The sequence below is a fragment of the Schistocerca piceifrons genome, chromosome 4 (assembly GCF_021461385.2).
Source record: "Schistocerca piceifrons isolate TAMUIC-IGC-003096 chromosome 4, iqSchPice1.1, whole genome shotgun sequence".
NCBI classification, from domain to species: Eukaryota; Metazoa; Arthropoda; class Insecta; order Orthoptera; family Acrididae; genus Schistocerca; species Schistocerca piceifrons.
In genome coordinates, this window is record NC_060141.1 from 586,689,706 (window position 1) to 586,702,250 (window position 12,545).

The 12,545-nt window shown below is 40.2% G+C and overlaps 1 protein-coding gene across 1 annotated transcript in view; it reads left to right on the top strand.

Annotated features, from left to right (window-relative positions):
- The window catches only part of LOC124794649 (proteasome activator complex subunit 4-like), a 228,268-nt gene that overhangs the window by 158,585 nt on the left and 57,138 nt on the right, over nucleotides 1-12,545 (top strand). The window contains exons 24-25 of the mRNA XM_047258171.1: nucleotides 1,896-2,010; nucleotides 2,201-2,343. Of these exons, the coding sequence (XP_047114127.1) occupies nucleotides 1,896-2,010; nucleotides 2,201-2,343 (258 nt within the window). The remainder of the gene's footprint in view (nucleotides 1-1,895; nucleotides 2,011-2,200; nucleotides 2,344-12,545) is intronic.

Below are 12,545 nucleotides of genomic sequence, written 5' to 3' on the forward strand. Positions count from 1 at the left end.
TTTAAGTGTTTGGTACCCTTCAGTCATTCTTGTGGTTTTTCGTTTCCCTCCGTTTCGTGTTGTCAGTTGCACTTGTTTTATTCTCACCCTTGTGGCATTGTTTTATTCGGAACAAGGGACCGATGACCTAGTAGTTTGTTCCCCCCCCTCCCTTTTAAACCAACCAACCAGTCAGCCATTCTTCCCACACTACATACATGAGTGGAACAGGAAGAAACCCCAATGAGTGGTTCAGTGGGACATACCCTCCGCTATGCACCTCATGATTGTTTGCAGAGTATATATGTAGATGTAGATATAACATGAGAAGGGTTACTTTCCAACTCTTGCACATAATGGGGATTTTCCGTAGACTTGGGGCAGGGGAAGGCTTCTGTGTGTGTTACGATATGTCGCACATTCATCAGAAAATACTGTTCTGACGTGTGTTGTGAATGAGAGGCATGTCATATTGATACACTTGACAAGTAGCCAAAAATAGAAATTTACAGTGTATGAATTCTCATTGTATTATTCAGTGTACATTGCATATGAGAAGCTGTTTTATACCTAGAAATTTACAGTGTATGACTTATTGAATTATTCAATGTACATTGCATCTGAGAATCTCTCTTATCTCTAGGTCAAAACAGTACTTGGATATAAAAACTACATATCCATTGGATCTGTGTGTGAATCATTGTGCCTTACACAGGAACTTACATATCTCTGTGCCCTAGACATCTTGTGGAGGTATCACAAGTTAACGCTTTATGAGGCTTTCTCAACACTTTCATGCAGCACTTAATTAGTACTGTATTGACATTGAACCACATAGGACATGATTATTCCTCCTGATAAATTTTCTGGCATGTTAATGTGTAGGTTTCATAGTCACCATTTCAGTGGGGCTGGAGATGTTGCTGAATCATGCCCAATCAAGCAGCCATGAAATTGTTCATTAAGAACAGCATTTTCAGTGTGCCAAATAATAATTTTCATTCACATACCCTTCAGAAAAATATGCTCTGAACAGGTACCAAGATAACTTTCCAGTGTATATCATAACATGAAGTGGATTTCTTTCTAACTTTTGCTCATAAAAGGGATTGGTCTTTGACCAGAAAACCACTTTTCTCATGAGTTAACTGTAATACATCACAAATTCATAAGATTTGAAAATTGTGCCAACAAAGCATGGCAGGCTGAAATTTTCTGCTGTAGGTTATTGGCAGTTAATTCATTCACAGGCATTGGTCTAAATCCTTTAATTTTCAGTTTAATGTGTTCATGCATTGTTGACTGTGGTTCCTAAGGTTTAGCTGCTGTGTTTTGAATAGAATTGTTGGAAACTTTTAGATTCATTGAGTGATGATGATACTTGGCTCTTGCATTTTCTTATGTCCACGACATGGCCTCTCTTTGGCACTGCCTGGAACAAAAAGCATGTTTCTTCCAATCAGGCAGAATTGAGTTATGAGTTATTACCTCACCAGATTGATCTTTAGAGACACTCATTACCTGTGTCATCATTTGCCCTGTCTGTGGACGTTTATGCACCCACACACAGGCAACTAATTGCTCCTGAACAAAGTAAATGTGTCTGGTCACATCAGCCATGGTTTCACAGCTGAAACAATACAGTACAGACAATGTACTTTTCATTAGCTACAAAGCAGGTATGCCAATAAAACAACTACTAGTGTCACCAATTTTACAAAATAATGGGACGTGGGTATGCTTGGACACCATGTGTATCTGTATGAGATTTGTACCTGTAAGTTTCATTAGAGTGTATGAAATCTATGAAAATTCATCAAGTGATGTTTTATTTGGACTAAACTTGTATAAATGAAATTTTTGAGTTGTCAAATGCGGTCTCATTTTGCTTGAGTAGTATGTTGTGTACTTTACAGGGTTTGTTTCGGAATCATGGAGATGCATATTTGAGGTATTTCTCCCATCATCTGGAGGAGCTGGTGGCTGATAAAAATGAAAGTAGTCAACGTTGTGCAGCAGAAATTATAGCAGGTAAGAGATTCATTCCCGTAAGAAATTTTTAGAAACTTATTTGCAGAGGCAGACAAAGAATTGACAGACTGCTATGATTCCAATTTTTCGTTTTTGAGTTTTAAATTTTTTATTAAAATAACATTTCTGCTGCTTTTGTGTCCAACTTTAGATGAAGCACATTATATTTTAAGCTTTTTATGTGCCTTAGGAATTATTCGAGGTTCGAAACATTGGCCTTTTGAGAAGGTATCTTCAATGTGGAAATTTTTGTCTCCGGTCATTGAAACTGCATTGTCAAACATGACGGAAGAAACTGTCGGAGACTGGGGCGTCTGTTTTGCCACTGCTTCTGTAAGTTGTGTAAAATTCTAATAGAGACTAATAAATTTTGTCATTTTCTAAATACTCCCACTATTATTTTGATTTTTTTCTTGTTCAGAGGTATTTTCTATTCTATTAAATTTTGATTTTATATGCATGACCTGTACGGTTTGTAGAATGTGAAGGCAGTCTAGATGTTTTGCACTTACAAGCAAAGTTTGTAATGGAACAAACACCTCCCCACTAAAACAGTGCAGTCACAGCACTGTTCCAATTTTGTAGAAATCTTCAGTTACGAGCACAATTTATTTGGCTTATTACACTGACGCAATAGAAATACACAGTAAAATCAGTAATGTAGGAGTTTGATGTCACACAAATAAGCTGGCCAATGTTAAAGTCCATATGTACTCCAAAATCAAAGTGGAAGTCATCAGCAGATAGTGACCGATACAGTGAATCTTCCATAAAGCGAGTACATAAGAGAATAAGTTATCTGTGCAGCAAGTGCATAGTTATAGCCAGTCAGTGGTCACGGGGTCCTGCCAGGTGACATGACATAAGCTCTGGGGATGTGCCCTCTTCCCAATGTGTTTCTTGCAGAGACAGTTCATAGGTTGCAGCACTACGATTGGTGAGGGCTGAAGGCAGGGATCGATGTTTGCCAGCGGTGACAGCTTTATGTTTCCATCAGAGTCTGCTATTACACTCCTATCCCATAGATGCCACATAGATACAGAAGTGGCCCAACTTGTGCTAGCTCTGCTTAGGGTGTGGGGTGCCACCACTGGAGCTGTAGCCAGAAGGTCCGGGATCTCCACCACGATGACTTCCAGCTACGCAGGTGGTGCTGGAGTCCAGTCAATGGTGAAAAGGTCATCAGGGGCCCGGCATTGATTGCAAAGGAGAGGAGTTGCCTGTGGCTTACAAAGCTGCAGATGCAGGTTGTACTCACCAGTGAGGCACGCTCGCAGTATCCTGAGGTGCAGCTGGTTCTGGTGGTGCTCCAGAGGTGACTCTCTGCGGAAACCTCATACTTCTGGCGGCCTTGCGGAACCTGGGTGTTGGTTGGTACACATGTCGGATGGCATCCAAACAGTTGGACTCACACCAGAGTGCCAGCCTAGTTTTGGGGATGGACTGGGTACCAGGAAAGATGAGGGTCTGATGGTAAGACCAGAGAGAGAGAGAGAGAGAGAGAGAGAGGAGGGGGTAGGTGCAAGGCTGCCATTGGGGGAGCAGTTCAACAGGGATCTTCCCTGCAATTCAGGTGGCCAAGAACAAGGTGAGGATATTGTCTGATGGTGTGAATTGTGCCAGGGCTCTCATCTTCTCTTTCGAAGTCCACACCATGTGTTCCACTTACCCATTGGACTGAGGTTGAAGTGTTACTGTTAGGCATCATATCCCACACTCTTCACAGGATCTGGAAAACTGAGCAGAGGAAAACTGGAGGGCCATAGTCTGAGTGACAGTTGGTGTTTGCCATTGTCATGGAGCCCTTGGGACAGATATACATAAATTTGGAGTACGAGTCTACCACAAACTACAGGTGTTTGCCATTGTCATGGAGCCCTTGGGACAGATATACATAAATTTGGAGTACGAGTCTACCACAAACTACATCATCCAATGTAAGGAAGGACCAGCAAAGCTTTTGTGGAGGTACTCCCAAGGGCTCAATGGGGACAAGCATGAGAACACTTTGAGGGGTGCAGATTGCTATTGTGAACACTTTGTGCAAGACTTGACCTTGGCCTCGATGCTTGTGTTGATGGCTGCCCAGTATGCCTGGTGGCGTCTGTTGCATGTGGGATACACACCAGTAATCTACATATAGGAAGACATGAACCGGGGTGCAGAGCCCGGGACATAACGACCCAAGGCGGATCAAGTTCAATTTGCTGCAGAGAACACCATCACAGAGTAACAGCTGGTTTTTCAAGGAAAAGGAATGTTCCGAGCCAGTCACGTTCCTCCACTTAGATATGTGGTGGCCACCCACATTTAACTCATTTAGTTACTGTACCAAGATTAGGATCTGCTCTTGTCTGGGCTGCAATCAGTGTAGCATCAAGGGGAAAGTCATGCAGGCCCAATGTAGAGTCTGAATCCAGGTGAAAGATGACAACTTGCTGGGTGTCAAATTCCAGATCAGGGCCAACTGGATGCTGGAACAAAGCATCAGAGTATGCGTGGTGTCTGGTTGGCTGAAAGATGATGTCATAGGTATTGGCCAGTAAGAGCAATACCTGATGCTGCAACCTTTGCGCTGTTCAGTCCAGGAGGCCAGAATGTGGCCCAAACTGTGTAAGCAATGGGTTGTTGTTATTCAGCAGCTAGAATTTGACACCTTACAAATAGGTGTGAAATTTCTTACTATGTAAGTGGTGTCCAGTGATTCTTTTGCAGTCCGGAACTAATTGCATTGGGCAGCATTGAGTGTTTTGGGCATGAATGCAATATGATGTTCACAGCCATCCGTCTCCTTGTGGGACTGCACTGCCATGACCCCATGCTGCGAGGCATCTGTGGCAAGGAGAGCCATTTATGGTGAAAATGGGCAAGGCATGGTGCCAATTGGAGAGCCCATTGAAGTGTGAAAAAAGCTACACCACAGTCCGGAGAGATAGCAAATTATGGAGGCGTTCATCAGTTTATGCCTGTGTTGCTATGATGTCATCTAAATAATGGCAACTTGAAGGAATATCCTGTATTAGCTGCTCCATTGGCATGTCGGGAATACCAAAGGGCAGTCTGTTATACCTGTAGAGGCCAAAGAGTATGTTGAACAACATCAGGTTCCAAAATTCCGGGTGCAGTGGCAGCTGTAAGTATGCCTCTGACAAATCGACCTTAGTATAACAGATACAGCTTTGTAACTTGGAAAACAAGTCTTACGCACGGGGAATGTGAAAAGTATTGATGATGACTTGGGCGTTAACAGACTTAAAACCATCACACAGGTGGAGTGAGCCATCTGTCTTTTTCATGATTACAAGGGGCAAAGCCCACTGGCTCATTGATACAGGGATAATCAACTTGAGGGCCTCCAACCTGTCCAGTTTTGTCTTAACTATGTCCAGCAGGACGTGCGGAATCAGGTGAGCCTACACGAAGCGAGGCACGGGCCCTGATTGTAAAGGAATTTCTATGGTTACATCCACAGCCCATCCTGAACTGAGGGTAAACAGATCCAAATAAGAGGCATTCAGATTGTCAATGGTGTGAACTGGAATCACCGTGCAAACCACACTCTCTCTCTCTCTCTCTCTCTCTCTCTCTCTCTCTCTCTCTCTCTCTCTCTGAATTGGAAAACCCAAACTATTTGAATACGTCTAACCAAAGATATTTTCCACAATAGCAGAATTAACAGTCAGAAAGGAAAGCTTTGTGAAATAGTTTTATTGGAGACTTCTATACCTAAAACACCTTTCGCGCGCATGTCATGGCCACTCTCCAGTGAGAAGTCTTCAGCACAAGAGAATCTAATGCAGCATAGGTGGTAGTAGTCGTAAGAGAACTTGATCCACATGAAAAGAAACTTCCAAACCACTCACTTGTAACATGATACCCAGTTTGACAGGTAGACCAGTAGCAGAACAGCTCAGTGTTTCAACAGAGTGCACTGCTTCAGGAGCAGAGCAGTGATGAAATCCTGTGAACAAGACTGAGAACCAGACTCCACATTGTACCCACGGTTCTGGGCATTGGACAACCTACACACTTTCAGAATGTTTTGTGGGAGACAGCTTACAGAGCAGACACAACACAGTGTGCGAAGACCACATAAGAAAAAATCACCATTGCCAATCTTATTCGGTTGCCTTGTAATGCTGAACAAAAAACAAGTAGCCAATTGATGTGGGCAGCAGGAACGAGGATGTTGGTGGAAACACCAAAGACAAGAACGTAGAGGATGCAGATTGGAATTCTATTAAGACAAAGAACACAGAAAATATTATGAAAATTAGTTACAAGAGAGAGAGTGTTCAGAGACACGGGAAGCATTGCTGTCCTGTTCATGTGCCTGAAGGCGGTTGCACCAGCACAGCTTGACGTGTTTACTGGAGCCACTGACACAAGAAAGTGTCTTCCTATTGTGCCTATGGAAAGTGTTTACTGTCTTACTGCTGGGGATGGCAGATGCAGTGGACTGAATCTCCCACTGGCTTTTGGTTTCGAGTGTGAAAGCTTGAGAAATTTTAGGGACTTCATGTAAGGATGAATCCATAGGCCATGAAGGCTGGGAGTGAACTTCCGTGTCAGGTGAAAGTTGGAGTAGGAAATCCCAAATGAAGGAGCCAGCATATGATTGGTGACATTGCTAGATCTATCCCCCAACTAAGAATGTTTCAAGCATTATGAGCAGGGCCCACCAACCACCTTCAGATTTTGATGATCTAACACTCCAGTTAGACAGAATATGGCATGATATCCCGCAGGAAGACATGAACAATTCTGTCAATCAATGCCAAGCCGAATAACTGCCTGCTTAAGGGCCAGAGGTGGAGCAAAGTGTTATTGACTTGCCAAATTTGTGAAACTCTGTCTCTTGAATAAATCATCCAGCTTTTCTGAAATTATAATCATTTGATCATCTATATATGTACGTAACACCTACCACTTTCCATCCCATTTGGATAATTCATTCATGGTGAGTCATTTTTATTGTCTTAGAATGTATGCTGCTGTAGTAAGGCCAACTGCTGTTGCTGTTGTTTCAGTAATTGTCGATCAAGAAGCCACTGTTCTTGCTGTTGTTGGAGCCACTGCTTCATGAATTCTGTGTCCAATATATTGATGTTGGAGCCACTGCTTCATGAATTCTGTGTCCAATATATTGATGTACTGAGAATTCAAAAAGACTTATCACCACTTTAGAAGTTTACAGTTATGGGCACAATTTATTTGACTTATTAAACTGACACAGTAAAGTCAGTAACATATAAGTTCGATATCACACAAACAGGAGATAGCTGACCAGTATCAAAGTCCCGATCATACAGTGAACATTCCATCTAGTGAGAACACAAGAGAATAAGACGCGCGCGCGCGCGCGCGCGCGCACACACGCACACGCACACACACACACACACACACACACACACACACACACACACACAGAGAGAGAGAGAGAGAGAGAGAGAGAGAGAGAGAGAGAGAGAGAGAGAGAGAGAGAGAGAGAGAGAAACACCTCTTCAGAAACTGATACAGCTAGTTGAATTGTGCTCCATGTTTGATGTATGAGCTGCTTTGTGCCATGAGAAAAGTAAAATTGGATGCTAGTAAATTATTATTTGGCATGTGGCTGTAATTATCCACATTAAAATACCTGAAGATTAGTTATCTGTCCTGTAAAACTGGTAACTTAATAAATAAAGGACACTGTGACACAGGTGGAATTTTATTTTCTGTGTTTAATAATGGCTGTGAATGTCTCCTAACATAGGTAAGCCTGTCTACCACTTGTATTCAGTGAGTGGTTTGTCTGACTCTAGACCATTACTTACATTCCACCCAGTATTTTCCATTCTGTTAACCTTTTTGCTGCTATCGATGTGCTGTTTGCAGTCCGTACTGGGTCAGCTTTTTTTATGGGTGTAATGCTCACCATATGATGGTGCCTGTGCTGAGAGATGGCTTTCCGGCTGACGTGAAACACTTATCATCCAATTTTTTTTGCAAACTATTGGGTGAAAAAAATTTGATTTTTGTACATCTTACAGTCTGACATCTTCACTCAAAAGAGTTTGCAGAAGTAAAAACACATTGCATAAACTTTGCGTGTGGTTGATTTCAGCTCATACATTGCAGTGAATGAAATGTAGCTGAGAGATTGAAATTTTATTTAAAATTGAGAGCAGAACAATATCTCATTTCATTCTAAAGTTAGTGGGTTCTATATCTGATGGACAGTTGGGTGCGACACGTGCAGATTTGCTGACAGCTCTGAAATACTTATCATTAGTTTTTAAGAAAACAATTTGATGAGAAAAAAATGAGTTTTTGCACATCTTACAGTCTGATGGTATCTTTGCATGATAGAGGGCTGAACTACTTTTTTTTTACATGCCACAGTTACTGTGCTGTATCAAATAAAGTAAAACATTATGTGAAATTTTAAATATTTTGTAGAGATAAAAACACATCGCATAAACTTGAATGTGATTGATTTTACCTCATACATTGCAGTGAGTGAAATGTAGATAAGATCTCGAAATTTTATTTAAAATTGAGAGTAGAAGGAGATTTCATTTTGTTCATGAGTTATTATGTTTTATATCCAAAGAACTGTTGCTTGTGATGTACCCATTCGCATCCTTGTGCAGTGCAGATCTTGTGGTCATAACAGTAGTCATATCTCAGGAATGATTCAGGATATTGATATGAGATTTTTTGTAGATGATAGCATGCAATGTGGCACATATGTTGTATGATAAATACTTGAAACTTTTTCATTCACTGAGATATGGAAGTAACTTGTCTTCAGCAGTGAGAGGTTGGTGGCTCAGAATGAATTCAGACATCCATAGCACTGTAGAAAAATCCAAGCAGTGCATATATACATGCTCACAACAGCAAAAGGGTTAAAAGTTTTGAGAAAAGAAGGAAAATCAGTAAAATAAGAATAGGAAAAGAGAAAAAATAACTGATGAGACACTGGGATATCAAGTTAAGGGAAACTAAATAATAATAATAATAATAATAATAATAATAATAATAATAATAATAATGATGATGATGATGATGATGATGATGATAATAGCAAATGGTACATAGCTTTTCAGCTGGAAGATAATGTATTAATTGAAAGACATACATGTGCAGTTACCAGATGGCAGTTATAAGAGTCGAGGGACATGAAAGGGAAGCAGTGGTTGGGAAGGGAGTAAGACAGGGTTGTAGCCTCTCCCCGATGTTGTTCAATCTGTATATTGAGCAAGCAGTAAAGGAAACAAAAGAAAAATTCGGAGTAGGTATTAAAATTCATGGAGAAGAAATAAAAACTTTGAGGTTCGCCGATGACATTGTAATTCTGTCAGAGACAGCAAAGGACTTGGAAGAGCAGTTGAATGGAATGGACAGTGTCTTGAAAGGAGGATATAAGATGAACATCAACAAAAGCAAAACAAGGATAATGGAATGTAGTCTAATTAAGTCGGGTGATGCTGAGGGAATTAGATTAGGAAATGAGGCACTTAAAGTAGTAAAGGAGTTTTGCTATTTGGGGAGCAAAATAACTGATGATGGTCGAAGTAGAGAGGATATAAAATGTAGGCTGGCAATGGCAAGGAAAGCGTTTCTGAAGAAGAGAAATTTGTTAACATCCAGTATTGATTTAAGTGTCAGGAAGTCATTTCTGAAAGTATTTGTATGGAGTGTAGCCATGTATGGAAGTGAAACATGGACGATAAATAGTTTGGACAAGAAGAGAATAGAAGCTTTCGAAATGTGGTGCTACAGAAGAATGCTGAAGATTAGATGGGTAGATCACATAACTAATGAGGAAGTATTGAATAGGATTGGGGAGAAGAGAAGTTTGTGGCACAACTTGACCAGAAGAAGGGATCGGTTGGTAGGACAAGTTCTGAGGCATCAAGGGATCACCAATTTAGTATTGGAGGGCAGCGTGGAGGGTAAAAATCGTAGAAGGAGACCAAGAGATGAATACACTAAGCAGATTCAGAAGGATGTAGGTTGCAGTAGGTACTGGGAGATGAAAAAGCTTGCACAGGATAGAGTAACATGGAGAGCTGCATCAAACCAGTCTCAGGACTGAAGACCACAACAACAACAACATGTGCAGTTGTTAATGATATGAAGCTGACTACCATCTAGTATTAGCAACAAAGAAGTTGTTAAGTTGTTCGCACTCTCTCTCTCTCTCTCTCTCTCTCTCTCTCTCTCTCTCTCTCTCTCTCTCTCTCTCTCTGGTAGCCCTGTGCCAGGCAATGTGAGTTCTTGTGCTCTCGTAAAGGTAAGTTATTTGTATTGTAATAACCGTTTAATACTCACTAAATATGTGTACTAGTATTTTTTAAGGTTACTATTAATGGTTCACTTTTCTTTACTTATTATTCCAGAAAATGCGAAAATATCATAGTCAGGTTGTGCAAAAAGATTGTGAAGCCAGGTGGTATCTGTATTTTTGTTTATGTTTTGGTGCAGGAAACTTAACGAATCCCATTTAATTGTTCTATTTTTCTTTCCAGCAGTTTAAGTAGAGTATGTCTATTCATTATTAGGTTAATATTTCTGGAAAGTAGCATAAATCTTAAGTTGTGTGCACGAATAGTTTATTTACATACCGTTTGCATACATTAAAGTTGCAGAACATTAAAAGTTACATTCTATTGTGAATAAGTTAATTAACAGATACTGTAGTTATGCGAGTCCTGTGTTCTTGTTTTATTCAGAAGTAATTAAGTTTGTATGTTTTTCTTGTTTTATTTGGTAGTAATTAACTTTTTATGTTATTCATACAGCTGAAGCACTAACCAGTAGGCCTAATTTTTCTGGCTCATAAATAACAAAAACTCGTGTAGTGTAGTGTGTTAAGTGATATAATTCTACTTTTAAGTGTTGAAACTGTGTGTCAATGTATGATAACTGGTAAGTGTGGATGTAGGATAGTCAGACAGGGAGTTAGTATTTGTGGATTGTGGGTTGGAGTTTCACTTGGGTGACTGTAGTAGAGAATGAAGTTCTCCCATGGAACTGTAGGCTCTGCAAAAAAAGACGAGAATCTATGAATGAGAGGAAAAGATTTGTACTCTTCAGGCTGAATTAAAACATATGTGAAATTTGAACTAGACAGGTCGAAGGGGAAAAAATATCACGGGAACTGGGTATAGATAACAAGCAATTGGGTGAATGGGGAACAGCTCTTAAATTACTTCTACATTTGAGCTTACAGTATCAAGTAAATTTGACTTGTTAAGTGAAATAGGAGAGGATGCAGTAGGATGCATCAGACTTTTAGCAAAGTAACAAAGTGTAGGTCGGGTTTGAAAGAGAGTAGGAAGTAAAGAGTGTTTGTTACTAGGTAGTTACCATGTCAGAGGTGAAGGCCAGATGGTCCATGACAAATTAGGAACAGAGTACCAGGTCACAATTATTGTGAAGCTAACTGCTAGCCTTAGCCAGCTGGCAGAGGACTTAAGGAAATTGTCCAAATATTTTTAACAAAGAGGATCAGGTTACCGTAGTAGGTGGAGCAAGGAACAATCTAACTAATGGCATTAATTACACCATTGTGGATGACATGTATGAAATAGGATTAGCAACTCCACATGCAAATGTGAGTTACGTTGAGGTCCTACAGTGCCATGACCATACCTGGCTTAACACTGCTGTGAACTGTATGAACACGGAGTTGAGCAGGCTGCTGCTGACTGAAATGAAATCTCACATGAATGCAGTACCTGTTGTTACAATTGGGAGATGGGAATATAATAGACACAGCCTATACCCAAATAGGAGAGGGAAAGATAAGATGGCTGATCTTCTTGCAGAAAATGTTCGGGGGGTCTGCAGTCACGTAAAGCAAGATACGTGTGGCTACTAATGTCAGAGAGGTACCTTGTTTGGATTAAAATCAGTATTCAGACACCCTGCTTAAAACGGAAGATCTCCACAAAATACTTAAGAATACACAGAAAAGTGAGGTAGCTTATTTTATCAAAATACTAGAAGATGTAGTAATGTGGTAGAAGAGCTTCTTGCCTGGTTGGAAAATTTAAAGAGCTCTGAGAAAATAGACATCCTGCACCTACCTGAGCACCACACGACCACAGGGTTAGATAGGTTACAAATAAAAGATAACAGTCTAGCATCTTACTCTTGCAGAACTAATACGGGAAAAGGAGGATTTGTTACATATATTTAGATGGAACCAAGTTCAAAAACATTGAGACAAGTAATTTTTGTAGTGACCAACACATAGAAGTGTGTGCTTGTGAACTAATACTGAAAAATAGTTATTTTTTATTGCAACTGTAGGAAATTTTGAAATGTTTAAGAGAAATTATGATTCTGTTGTATGCTGTCTGTCAGACAGCAACAAACAGTTAACTCTGTGTTGATTTCAATGTAGATATTCTAAAAGCTAATGATAGGAAAAATGATCAGGAAACTATGGTATAAAACTTGTGAATGGCTGATACAAAAGCTGTTTATATGCATTATATAGCTTGAGCGTGCCATCAGAACGATTTTAAATTGCTGTC